Consider the following 15,125-nt stretch of genomic DNA (forward strand, 5'->3'; position numbering starts at 1 on the left):
TGAGATAAACCGATTGATATATTTCCAGATTGTTACTTCAAGTTCTTTAACCTTTAAAGTTCCGCATAGCTAAGGCAAGACATTGGGTCCAGCAAAGATAGAGTTACTAACGCAATTGATAACTTGTAATTTAGTTTTATTTGAAGTACAACTCTGTTTGATTAAAGTCGAGTGGGTTTATTGTTTGTATTTCTGAATTGTTTTTGCTGTATTGGTATTTTCTCATGTCTGAGGGTGAATAAGTCCCGGATGCGAATGGAAGACTTAATATTAGATAAAACTCGAAGTGTTCAAACAAAAGGACATATATAAGAGCCATAACTTTTTTTTAAATTTAGAACCTCATTTAATGATTAATTAGTAATACCTTACTAATTTCCTCATTCGTTTACCACACAGTTCCTGTTTTGAGTTTTGTTCAATTTCCTTTTGATTGATGCTTGAATATTTATTGAATATTGTGTTTTCTAGTATTTTTAATTTTTAAAAGTAGCTTACATACTTAAAAAAAATAGGACAAATAATAGGAATAGGACTAAAAGGTAATTGACATTCTAATTTTCATTCAAAAAAATTAAAGTTAAATGCATTCTAATTTTCGGGTTAAAAAATGTAATATGTTGTTTTCTCATTAATATGTTATATGTTACATGTAATATGTTACATTAATATGTTACATGAAATATGTTGTTATCTAACTGATTTATGAAAGTACAGAAATAATATTAGGTTACAGACAGGTTTCTTTTTCATAACTTTGAGAAATTTACCAGGAAGGTTGATGAACGCAACAGAAAATTAATTTTAATTCTGCATTTACTTACACTTTCTTCTTTAAAAAAAATTAAGTCAAACTTTTGCTAACTGATTGCTTTAGGGAAACTTAAATTTATTGACTCTATGAGCAAAATTGAGGTGACCAGACATCTTCAAATCTTGACAGTAAAAAACTTTCTGCAAAAAAAACTTTCATACTCTTTGAGGGTAAAAAATGTTCCCAAAATCAAATATTCGTCCTCAAAACTCTTCGGGAACATATAATTTTTTTATATAAAAAATTTTTTTTGTTACCTAAATTTAACAATAAACAAAGAAAAAGAGAAAGAATATTTTTAGAGTTCTTCGTGATCGTAGAAACTATATATCCAAAAAAAGGTACACCAGTTAGGTTGCATTCGAACGAAGGAGAACTCTCAAGACGGTTTGGAAATTCTCGCGAAGGATTTACTCATTCCATTAATAGTGGAGTAAAAACCATTCGTCAAAAATATAGACGTAAGAATAATTTGCTATTAATTTAGGCATAAAAAATAGTTTCGAAGTTTTAGCCATGATACGCATAAGAAAGTAATACTGTCTTTACAGCAATGAAATGCATAAAAAATTAACAATGTTTTTTTCCAGCAATAAAGTTTTTTATGGTCTATCATTCCAACAATAGTGGAATAAGATGAAGTTTGAGTTTTCTGAAAAATAATTCATGAAAAATAAAGATGAAACAATGACTTTTCGGTAAAAATCGGAGCAAAAAATAGTAATAATAACCCTCTCCATAAGGGGCCGTTCAAAAAGTACGTACACAAAAATGGAGAAAATTTAACCCCCTCCCCCCCTTCGTATATTACCGTACATAAGTTCTTACTCCCCCCCCCTTAGAGTACGTACATTTTATAAGTCTACCCCCCTTTTTCATAAAAATTAAAATAATTATGTTTTAAATAAAATTAAATATTTATTCAAGGAGTGTGTAGGAAAAAACCAAATTTAAATTTGGTATATGCTTACAATGTACGTACTTTGTATAATATCTCCACCCCTCCCCATCGTACAAAACCGAATAAAATAGCAAATCCCCTCCCCCCCTTCGGGATGTACGTACTTTTTGAACGGCCCCTAAGTACAAAAAGCAACAATAACTTTCCAACAATGACTATTACAATAATATTCAAAAATTAGCACTGATATGTAAAAAATACAATGAATTTCCAACAATGACGTACAATGCATCGAAATAGTAGTAATAGTGATTTCCAGGGGATAATATGCTCAGAAAGTGATAAAAATCAGATTTTAGCAGTGTGTTTTATTTAAGTAATTAAAGATAATTTATTCAATTCTACAAACACTAAACAAAATACCTAAAACCCTGATAAACAAAAAACACGTGTAACCTAAGTATGTATTCAAATATTAGCTATATTGACTTACCCAATTTATCCTTATTACGACATTAGATAGTATTAAAAACTTTCCTTAAACTCTGGCTGAAAGGAAATGATTTGCAAATAAGTAATTCATTTTTGACATTATTTATTTATATTTTATTGTTTCCCTGTCATTTGAGAAGGTTAAAATCCCTAGCACAAACCCAAACTTCTGAGAATTTGACAACATCACAAACAAAGAAGACATCAACTTTAAATATGTATTTTCTTGCAAGTTCAATTTATAAAGAAATTGAAGTTAAAGCGGCCTAACATTCAAATCGTACGAGTTTTATTTAATTTGCTGTCAACAAACAAAAGGCCGACCAGGAAATAAAACAGCACCCAAAATCTTCATCTTTATGGCTCATGTCTGAGATTTTGGCAGCGAATAATTGCACTCTGAGCTTTAATTTTATTTTTCTGTTCTTTTTCAAAACAAAATCAGTCTAAAGCCCTCTGGTGGGAAAAAAACCCATCTTCATTATTTTATTTTCTTTAAATTCTTTTTAAACTGAAGACAGAAATAAAATGAAAAGGGGAAAAAAAAAAGAATCCACCTTTCACCCTGGTTCTTGGGTCGTTTTGAACAAACCTTCTCAGAAAATCAACAGACAATGAAAACTTCTTTTGTTCGTTCATCGTTCTTCTGAAATAACACGCGCGAACTGAATGATGCCAAAAAATAAAAGAAATATTTTGCCGAGTTAAAAAGAGAAATGTAGTAGCCTTAAGGAGAGATCATTGGTTGAAGAAGAAAAATCGTTTGTTAAAATGTTTGCTTCGCCAATACTCTCGATAAAGTTAGCCAATTTCAGGAAAAGTGGTGCAATTTTAGGAAATGGAAAGGTAAAATTAACCATCTATTAACTTCATTGCTTTGTTAAGATTTTAATGGAATAAAATTTATTTAGTTAAATATAAAACATCGCCTCTTTTTTTGCTGTAAGAAAATGTGATATACAATTTGTTCCCTGAGTTGTATTATGACATCCGTAAAAATGTCGCATTTTTTGCATATCCACCTGAAAATTTTTATTATTACCAGAAAATGCGAATTTTACATAAAAAAAATATGTATTTCAGAAGAAAAAAACTCATAAATGAGAAGAAAAAAAATTTCAAGAAATACATTAAAATTAATTAACTTTTTTTACTTTAATTATTACATAAAAAATATTACATAAAATAAAAATAAATAAAAATATAACATTTTGATTTTTTTTAATAATTTTAAGATAGTTTTACAGTGTATTTCTTGATATTTTGGTCATGAAACAGAATCCATTAGACTCGAATAATAAGCTCTTTGCACGCCATTAAACTGTTCAAAATGCTACGTGACTCAAATTTTTGCATTTCTTATAATCCATGATAATAGAATAAAAAGTTTTTTTTAGTGTGTCTCTTTTATTAACTTCAGAACCCTTTGATCTATAGTCCTGAAATTTGGACAGTGCGTAAAAAAGGTAATTTTAGTAAAAAAATTCAAAAATTTTAATTATATCGTTCAGTAGTGACATTAAGAAAATTGAATTTTTTCATTGGTCTAGAGCTAACGCCATTGATTTAAATGAAACTGCAAACGATTTTAACGATAGCATCAGCGATATCTACTTGCTTATAGCTCTCAGCTATCAAAAAAGGAGTTTATTGCACATTCTTAAATATTTCATTATTTTTTACTCGTTAACTCAATGATCAACGTAAGTGTGGTGTCACAGACTACGTCACCAAATCAACATTTCTTAAGTAATATGAAACCACTTGCTAATTTTTTTTCATATTTAATTATGCTTTTAAATTTATTTAAACGTATTTCTATATAACTAAATAATTTAAAGTCGATGGTATTTAAAATTAAAACTAAGTTATTTACTGAGAAGCAAATTCAATAGAGAAATAGTACTAAATCGTTTAGAAGAAAAGTTACAAAATCGCCATGCTAATATTGACGCCAATAATGCTTGATCAATTTTGATAAAAGGTACTAGAAATAAAAAAAAAGCTACGTACTAAAGAGAAAAATTAATGGAGAAATGTTACTAATTTATTACAATTACTCGCCATAGTATATTTGAGGCCTATAATCCCTAACTAGTTTTGGCAGAGGTACTAATTTAAATAAAAAAATAAACTATGTTCTAAATATCAAAATTAATGCAGAAATGGTACCAATTTGTTAAGGAGAATAGTAAAAAATAGCCATGATATTATAGAAAACAGTGATGCTTAATTAAGCATGGTAATCCTTACTAATTAAACAATAACAATAAGTTATTTACTAAAATGCAAAACTGATGAAGTAATTTTTCTAATTCATTTAGGTAAAACAAAAAAAATTGCCAGTGATGGTGAATGATGAACTATTGAAATCAATGATGCTTAATTCGTTTTAGTAATAGGTAACTAACAGAAGTAAAAATTATGATATGTACTGATAAGCAAAATTAATGGAGAAATGGTGCTCATTTGGAGAACAATAAGAAAGTGGTGCTTAATTTGCAGGCTTTTTGTTCATGGTAATTATATGTACTAAATGATATACACCAAACATACTAATTTAGGTAAAATTAGTATATTCGTTACCAATTAAAATTGCAGTAATACTCTGCAGTTATAGCATAGATAATGTGGAAAGATTTGTTTTACCGGTTTCCGAAAAGGCTTAATACTTGAGAAAATCGCTTAACTTTGGTAAATTTTAACCATAGTGAGTAGGCTTCGAGCAATAATATAATTTCGAAAGATACTGAATACAGGAAATCGTTATTTCGATGGGATGGACAAATAAAAACGTGCTTTGCTTTATCTAATAACGTAAAGTCACAGGCAAGAACAAAAAATAATACAAATATTAGAATTATTCTAGCTTGATCAATAATTGTGTCTGTGCATGCCTTCCAATTTCGTACATGATTTCGTACTGTTGTTCAGTACTAATTTATTGATAGTTTTAATTTTTCTCACTCCTTACGGAGAATGGGTATTCAGCTAGTTTTTAAGTAAAATTATGATTTACGAAAAACGAGAGTAAATTTAAATATACATCTTTATTTAGACAATCACTTTTAGGCACATAAATAGAAAAACAAACCTTATAATATTTTTTAGTGATAAACTTGTCAAACCACATATTGTCCAGCGTATTGGACGCTGGGTCTTGGATGGATAGATTAATTCGAATAACTGAGTATTTTTTATTACTTTTTTATTAACTCTATCCAATTTTGATGCTTGGTGCAATACATTCATTTTATTTTTTCATTTTATTACCATTTTTTTCCCTTCAAAATAGTTGAATCGATTATTGCTAGAAGTGTTGTTGTTGTTGTTGATTTACGTCGCACTAGAGCTGCACCATGGGCTATTGGCGACGGTCTGGGAAACATCCCTGAGGATGATCCGAAGACATGCCATCACAATTTTGATCCTCTGCAGAGGGGATGGCACCCCCGCTTCGGTAGCCCAACGACCTACACGCGAAGTCGAGCACTTTACGGTAGCACAGTTTAACGAGGACCAATACCGCACACCCTCGGTCCCTACGCAGACTGATCCAAGTGGGTCACCCACCCGCACACTGACCGCAGCCAGTGATGCTTGACTTCGGTGATCTGATGAGAACCGTGTCTTAACGATCAGTCCACTGCGGGACTGCTAGAAGTGAGTATGACTGTAAAATCGGTAAATACAACCGACCGGACTGTATAGGGGTCAAGGAACTGGCCTTTCATCAGAAAGGTTCTGGGTTTGAATCCCGGGGAAAGCATGGATGTTCTTTCATTTTCTGTACTATCTGTCCTTACTGTGGGAGCAACGTTGGTCCACCTAATATGGTGCCTCCGAAAGAGTGGCCAACAAATCTGCCGTTCAGGTGGCTGTATTAATGAAAAATTAACACAGGTGGGTATTGGAAATAAAAAAAATGTGTAGTAAATAGTGTGTGTGCGGGGGTGCGTTGAGGGGAAGAACAATGCGAACTTTGTGATTTAATAAACTTAAGTTGTTCCTCGCCAAACTATGATATTTGAGTATCATTACTTGCATTGTTATTGCCTGGAACCTTTCAATTTTCTTATCATTTATGCCAATTTTTAGTCTCTTTTTTAGCATGAAAATGTAAGAAAAGTAAGAGAGAAAAACATTTAGATGATTTGAAATGAATATTTTAGCCAAAAGAGATCACTAAATACAGATTTGTAAAAAGGAAGCAAAAGAATCATGTCTTCAAGTTATGAAGATTAAATCATGTCAGATGACCAGAAATACGATAGCATCCAAAATGAAAATAATTTTCAGATTTTTCACAATAATCTGCAAATTTGATAAAAATTTGTCAGATAATTACGGACCATCTGTAAATTTGATAAAAGCAGTTTTTTTCCATATCCATTGAATGATAAATGGGATAGCTTACTATACTACTATACTAGGACACTTTTATGTTAGATTTAATAATCGGACAAAACTTACCAGACAATATCTATTTCAAGTAAAAAAAACACAAAATTCTCCAAACAATATCCATTCGATGCAACAAGCAACAAATTCAACAAACAATTTGCCTATATCCGTTGGACGTAATAAGCGTAATATTTACATCTACCAAACAATTTGCCTTTCCCCGTTAGACATAATAAATAGGGAGATCTACCAAACAATTTGTATGCATTTGCTGCTATGTACAGGAATATTTACCTAACGATTCGACATTCATCAGATTCTCATCGGTTGCCCGATAAAGTTTATCATATTCCTTGCACCACTTTAGTTTAAAAGAACGATGCCTCACTCTTTGGGTTTTTTTAGAACGTGAATGATGACAAGTAGACTTCCTCTTGTCCTTGTGTACGTATGTTGCCGTATATTATTTCAATGATCAGCAGGGTTCTAATGAGCTGGCTACCATTTGTTACAGACGTCTTGAATTCTGAAAAGAAGTTTCCCCGTCGATTGTTTTCATGTTCAATTGGAATTTATGATCAAACGCAACGTGTATGGACAACAGAAGATTCGTGAGATGGCGGCTGTTTGCTGTCAATGGTTATATTGTTGATTGGAAAAACAACGCCATAAATATCATCAATGTTAGCTTTGCGCTATTGTTTACCTGAAAATATCTTGAAATCACGCTAATGAACTGATCCTTGATGCTCTAAATTGTTTCTGCTTTTATTAGTTTTTTAGCTGAGCAGATCATTGTTTTTGTAGAAAATAATTATACTTAAAAAACAATTTAATTAACTTTCAAAAACCCGCCTAAATATTTATTTGTTTAATTGTAATATTTTGTGCTATGTCAAGCAGTTTAAAAGAGACTAATCAAAATTTTAATTTATTTCATAAAAACATTAGCTTCGATGGCGTAATTAGAGTATTTTTCATTTTATAATTACGTTTTAAAAGATTTTAGAGTGATTTAGCAAATCATGGACGGCCAACCTGTAACTTGAGTGCCATGATTGGCTGGCGAAGACTTATTGAAAATTTAAAAAAAAATAACTTTGTTAGCTTCAGAGATTTTGCCGAAATCTAAAAACGCCATACTACTCAAACTATATTGAATTTTGGAAATCGTATCAATAAGAAATTTTCTCAATTTAGGCTATTAAAAAGTCGGATGTTGTTGTAGATTTGGATGAACATATGTTTTAAAAGAAATGTTTTATATTATGAGAACAAAATAACAAAATATATAAATTCCAGAATAACAAAACCCGCATATCACTGGAGATTAAACCCTATTCATTCAATACACCTGATTTTTGTTATAATTTTATTATAGAATTATAATTTTATTATATATATTAAAAAGCCACATCAATAAATTAATCTCCCTATGAGAATTCGAATTCCAGCGATGGCTGATTGATACGAATTCTGCTTCCAGCTCGCACAGACCACAGTGCTGGCGCAAAGTATCGTCAGTTGTAGAAAGATCATAGATTAGAATCTCCTTGCCATCGGGCTAACTGTGGAAGATTTTCGTGATTTTCCTCTTCGTGTAACGTAAATGCTGGTTAGCTCCATCAAAAAGTCACTAACGAGGGCTAGTTTGTCCCAATACACTTAAGATAAATATCTTACTGTTTGCACAAATAAATTATTTTCAACTAATAATAATAATAAATCATAATCATACAAATTAGAAATGTGATATAACCATAATTCTTACTTTGCCTGTTAATCAATGCCTAGTCTGAGTTAGCAAAATTAAACAATTTCTTGCTTTGCAGGTGGATTTAGGATATTGCATACAAGATGGGTTTCCTTTTCTGCCAGTAGCATATTTAATAAATTTTATAACGTTATTGAGCTATTTATAACTTTAAAGAACGTTAACTATTATAATTTGGATGTAAATTTATTATAGAAAATGTGCTTGTTTGGTTTTCCATATTTAAACATTTTTAACCCATCTCACATTTTTAAGACATGAAATTCCTTAATGGTAATCTAACTTTTGAAAACTGTTCCACAAATTGCATTAGTAAAATTATTATAAAATTCATTTCTGATATTGTCTTTAGGCTATGCTCTTACAAAAACTCTCCAGAGTTCGAATCATTTCCCAGAAAATGTACTCATCTAACCCATACACCAATTTATCTTCTCCAATGAAGAAAAATCGATCAAAAAGTTACCCATTTCGAAATCCCTAATCATAATGATGTTACCGCCTCCGGTCACTTATGTATAACGCATCAGAAACGGCACCCATTTTAAAAGAACAGAAAAATCAAGAAAAAAAATTTTTTTGCGCCAAATATTGGCATTATGAAGCAGAATTTTCCCCTCTTACATCAGTTTTAGACCGGAACTATCTTCCTTTGCCGCCTGGGGAGCCAAGACTGAGATTTTTCACCGCTATTTCAGAAATCGCTATATCTCATGAAATATGTATGACTCTTAAACGCTTTCTCTTGTGGTTGAAGAGAAGTGAAGAGGGTTTTTTTTTTCTTTTCCTTTTAGGGTATACAGCCAAATACGGTTTTTCATTTGGTAAGAAACTGAAAATTTATTTACAGCGCTTTGAAAAAAAGTTTTTTTTTTCATAGTTGTATTTCTTTATCGTTCTTTCCAAATTAAAATAAAGATTTAATGCAAAATACTAAAAATGGAATTAAATTTCGCGTTTATTGAAAATTTAAGAAATCGCTTAAAAAATTTAATTCAAGCAAAATATTATCTTCAATTATTTATTTTTTTATACTTCTAATGTATTCTTACACATTAGAAATATATTTTGATACATTCATAATACAGAACGTATCCTAATTATTTTCACTGAGTACGAGGGGTGAGAGAATCAATTTATAATTTCTATCCAACAATCTATCCAGTTTATTCGTCTACAATCTATCAAAATATGAAAATTGTTTAGTCATTTTTCTTCACTCTTTTAACCAAAACAACCAATTTCATTAAAATGTTAAATTATAGAACTCGTGTTGAATCTGTTGCATCATAGTAAATATTTTAAATCTTCTCTTTAGTGTTACAACTTTACAAAAGATCTGGATTATTATTCATCTTTGTTAAAATTGATGAAGAAAATCATGCTTCAGTTCCTCAAATTTTAAAAAAAAAGTATATGTTAAAAATTAAGAAATTAATTTCTAGAAATTATTTTCAGTTATTCTCCCGAAGGAAACAATAATTTTCATATTGCATTAGGATTAACGAAGATCAGGTGAAAGTCTTTTCGCAACGAGCAATAAATCTTAAGAGTTTATGTACTATCTATAAATACCAGATTATTAAATCCAGTTAATACAATTTCTCACGAATTATCAAAATATAAAAATTGTTCAGACATGTTTTTTTCAATCTTTTAACCAATGCAATAATTCTTATTAAAATGTTGAACTACTAATGTGTGTTAAGGCTGTTACATCAAAGTAAACATTTTATATCGTTTCCTTTTTAGCAAGTGACAACTTTACAAAAAAAAACTTGATTATTAATCATCCTGGTTAGAATTGATGGAAAAACTAGTATTTGACGCAACAAATTTAAGAAATGTTTTAAATTCTATGACATAACCTTCTAGAAAATCTAATTTTTCTCAAATCTTCTCCCAAAAGAAAAAATTATCTCCATGTTGTAATAAGAGTTTTCACTAACGAAGCTCGTGCGATTGTTCTTTTTCAACAAACAATAACACATAAAAGAATTATGAACAATCTATAAATAGCAGGTTATTAAATCCGATCGATTAAATAATTTCTTAAGATCTATAAAGATATAAAAATCTTTAAGATATTTTTTCACTTGTTTAATCAAATCAATAAAATTTATTAAAATGTTAAAATTACTCAACATGAGTTAAATGCTGCTACATCAAAATAAACATTTCATATCTTTTCCGCTTTAGCGTGTTATAACTTTACAAAAAGTAAAACATCTTGATTGTTAATCATCTTGGTTACAATTGATGGAGAAACTCGTATTTTGATTCGACAACTTTTAAATACATGTTAAAACTATGACATCTAGGAATTCCAATTTTTTTTTCAATTCTCCCGGAAGCTACAATCATCTTCATATTGTATGACTAACGAAGATCATGCAAATCTCCTTTTGCAATAAACAATAAATCATAAAAACAGTTATGAGCTATCTATAAATTCCAGATTATCAAATCCAATCAATGTAAAATTTCTAAAAATCTATCAGGATAAAAAAAATCTTTCATACTTGTTTTCGCTTATTTAACCAAAACAATCAATTTCATTAAAAATGTCAAATAACTCAGCCCGTGTTAAATCTGTGGCATCAAAGTAAACATTCTATATCTTTTCCTCTTTAGCATGTTACAACTTTTCAAATAGCGTTCCCATTGTTATTCATCTCAGGTACAATTGATGAAGCCATTAAATATTTAAATTCGACAAATTTAGAAAAGTATGTTAAAAACTATGACATAACCTTCTATAAATTCTAATTTTTTAATCCCGGAAGCTACAATCTTTCAATTGTGATTGTGTTATGGCTAATGAAGAACATGTGAATGTCCTTTTACAACCAACAAAGTGCAAAAGAAATACCAGGCAATCTACCTTTGTCCCCTGTCAAATCTTTATATCCAATTTGTAATTTCTCATGATGTATCAAGTCCCTGTCTTCGGTTGAAGAGGTCTGCTGTGGCAGTGAATTTTTCACCCATGGGACAGCTGGTGACTTAATGAATATTTATAACAAATTGACTTATCAATTCATTCAGGAGCTTTGATGTTAAGAATCGCAATCATTCATCAAGCATTTCAAAAAGTTCAAATGATGCGCCTATGATACATCAATGCTCGATGGGGGGAGAAAAAAAATCTTTAAGAAGCGAGACAGGATGACAGGTACGATGTTACTAAATGCTTACATGCTGAAGGAAGAGTATAGACTAATTATGGGGTCAATTCTAACCAGGCGACATTTTTTTTATTCATTTATTAAATTCTACTGGTCAATGCTTCTAATGGAACTGTGCACCCATAGCTTTAACAAAATGGTTTCGTTAGAAATAATCTTGAAATGAGTATTGTAAGTAAATTTAGACCGAACTAATCTGTCAGGTGATCTAAATGAAATTTATTGCTTCACTTTTTTAGTTACTCATATCAGTTTATCAAACTGGAAGTGCTATTGCACTGATCCGAAATGCTGATAATCCGAAATGCATAAAAAACGCCAATAGTGAACACTGATCTTTCCACTTTTTCGGTTTCATCCTTTCTAAATTAATATGTTGTGCTTTAATGTTTACAAATAGAGAGTTTAAACAGTATAGAGTACACACCAGTGGCACTTATTTTTCAGGAACGGCTGTTTTTTTAAAAATGAGTGATCTCCAAAAAACAGTGATTCAAAGTAAGAGTTTGGCTTAAGTTTGAATCTTAATACGAGTGCTCATTACCTTATATCGGTACTTCATGTTTCTTGCTTACTTAGTGAACTGTTACTTATAACTAAGTTATAAGTTCAAATTGTGATCACGTAATCACATCTATTAAATGGATTTAACTACGTTCATTTTGAAAAATACCGCTATTGCCAATTTTATAAGCAAAATGTAAACTTCTTGTAAATATCACAGAAAGTTGTTTCAAAATATATATATCTACCATTTTTTATTGCACTATTGAATTTAGGACTAAACAAAAAATACTAGATTTTTGGAATATTTAATAGATGAATTACAAAATTTTATTTCTTTTTTCCCAAATTAAATGGTTTATAATTAAATCAAATGAAAAATCGTTTTCACAATTTCTTGAGATAATTGTCTCAAAAATTTTCCTATTTCCCATAGAGTCAGCTCTAGTAACAGAATTCCTTCAGGATGGTACAGCAGATAATACAACCTTTGCAAATTATTTTTCAAAGTTTTCTTCGATTTTTAAAATTAAACAAATACATTGACATACAAAATTGGTGAGACTTGTATTTAAAACATAGCCTTAAAACATAACTTATTTTCTATAAAAAGTCAAATCTTAATTTCGAAAAGAACGAAAGGTAATTTTTTTTCCTTCTTTTACTTGATAGCAGGCATAACTGTAGAGGGATTTATTTCATTTTTCAGTACCATTGTGTGAAATTTAACTTAAATTTAAACAACAAAAAGTTTTTACGCATAAATTTTAAATACCTTATGTCTGCAAATTTTGTCACGCATGTTAGATTAATCTGAATTTTCACAATTATAATCTCTGATTGTGTTAAGGTCGCAAATTTTGATTTATAAAGTTAGTGTTGCAGCTTTACTCCGTTGCGAGAACTTAACATTTCCAGTTAAATTACAAAATTGTTGCTTTATAAAAATCTGGACGTGTCTATTCAAGCAAACTCAGTTTAAAGAAATCTATCGGTGTAATAATCTTGTCCAGGTTCCAAAATAAAAGAGAAATAAAAAAGAATTGTGAAAGGATGGGGTTTTAATTTACATTAACATTTCGCTTTGTCGGAAAAAAAATCGTGGAATTTCTGAACGATAACGTAAATCAAATCTAATATTTTAATCCTAGAAATACCAAATACAAGTGCAACTAAATACAGGTGTTACAAAATAGCTTGACGGTTTTTAAAAAATTGAATAAGGGAAAGGGTTAAAACAAAAACAATTCCTTTAACAAATTCAGTGAAAAGCCAGAACTTTTTCTTCTTAGCGATTCTGGTTTTAGTTCAAAATATAATCAGCTGATGTCTTGGTAACTGGTAAATCAAAGTAAAATAATTGAAAGTATTTTAACTGTCCACCATCAGGCAAAATCACGTGTTATCGGAAAAAATAATTTGAATACATCTAAACAAGAAAAAAGCAGTTAAAAGAGCTTAAACGTCACTTGGTGGGATACATCTGAACTAAAACTCTGGGAGGAAAGTTTTATGCCTACTGCAATGAATTTGCATCACTTTTTTTTTTACACAAATGTTTCATTTTTGAAAACCGTCAACTTCACTTGGAACGTGAAGTTGATATTTGCTCTAAGTTTTGTGTACGAGTATGTAGATAGAAAATTTTGAAGTACCCAAGATTTTACTGAGATCTAATCTCAATTTATACCAGATTTTTTATAACACAACATTTGATTACCTGAACTATCAAAAATTTTAAGCAAGTAATTTTTTTAGGTTTTCAAGTGTTACATATTACAACTTGCTGTTGCAGCAAATGTGGAAACGACTTGCTACAACAAGCGTTGCTACAAAGTTACAAAAAATATAGAAGAGTTCACCATTTTTAAGCTTACAAATATTTCGCGAAAACAAAAGTTCTATCAATCACCATCAACGTTACATTTAACGTTTATTATAAGTTTCACAAAATGTTAGTTTTGTTAAAATGTACTTTAGTTAGTACTTTACTTTTTAAGTAAATATTACTTTAGTTTTATTAAAATGTACTTTAAATAATTACGAGCTAGCATTAAAGTTTCTAAGATGAAAAAACTTTAGTTTTCTTTTAAGTTTCAAATATTTAGATAAGCTTCCTTAAAATAATTTAAAAATAATATAGTAATTATAAGACCTCACTCAATTTTTATTCATCTTAAAATGCTATAATTACCATGTGATAAAATTCGTTGTTATGACTAGATAATTATAGTTTATGAAATTTTTAAAATAACATTGTTATAGAATACATTATTAATATCTTAAAAGTAGGAATAACTAAATTTTAACATTTTCAAATATGATTCTGAATTTTTATATTCCTTGCACTTAATATAAATTCCATTTTGTTTTTCAATAGATATTGTTTAGAACAAAATTTCATTCCAATAGCTTATCAGTTTTCTCTATATTTCATGATTGTTAGTACAATAAGTACTTAAAAAATCACATTATTTAAACTCTTTGATTCCTTCGATGATAATAGTTGAATAATATTTAAAGCTTACCTGTCATAGCAAAACATAATTCAAGATGTCGGCGATAAATAAAAAAATGTCTTCTTTTTTTAACTCAATTACAGCTTAAAATTTCCATGATGATTCACACACAAGCATCCATCAATATAATCATACACCTGAGATAGTCCCGCAGTGGACTGATCGTTAAGACACGGTTCCCATCACATCACCGAAGTCAAGCATCACCAGCTGCGGTCAGTGTGCGGGTGGGTGTCCACTTGGATCAGTCTGCGTAGGCACCGAGGGTGTGCGGTATTTGTCCTCGTTAAACTGTGCTACCGTAAAGTGCTCGACTTCGCGTGCAGATCGTTGGGCTACCGAAGCGGGGGCGCCATCCCCTCTGCAGAGGATCAAAATTGTGATGGCATGTCTTCGGATCATCCTCAGGGATGTTTCCCAGACCGTCGCCAATAGCCCATTGTGCAGCTCTAGTGCGACGTAAATCAACAACAACAACACCTGAAATAAGTAATTAACTAAATGTTTTGAGTGAAGCTATGCTAGTGAT

General features: G+C 30.2%; 1 protein-coding gene across 1 annotated transcript in view; it reads right to left on the reverse strand.

Annotated features, from left to right (window-relative positions):
- The window catches only part of LOC107445839 (zinc finger protein 521), a 304,977-nt gene extending 290,221 nt beyond the window's left edge, over positions 1 to 14,756 (reverse strand). The window contains exon 1 of the mRNA XM_043038701.3: positions 14,606 to 14,756. Coding sequence (XP_042894635.2) covers positions 14,606 to 14,612 — 7 coding nt within the window. The 5' untranslated portion in view covers positions 14,613 to 14,756. The remainder of the gene's footprint in view (positions 1 to 14,605) is intronic.
- Between the last annotated feature and the right edge of the window lie 369 nt (positions 14,757 to 15,125).

Source organism: Parasteatoda tepidariorum, chromosome 9, assembly GCF_982258835.1.
Source record: "Parasteatoda tepidariorum strain Cologne lab strain chromosome 9, Ptep-v5.0, whole genome shotgun sequence".
Classification (NCBI taxonomy): Eukaryota; Metazoa; Arthropoda; class Arachnida; order Araneae; family Theridiidae; genus Parasteatoda; species Parasteatoda tepidariorum.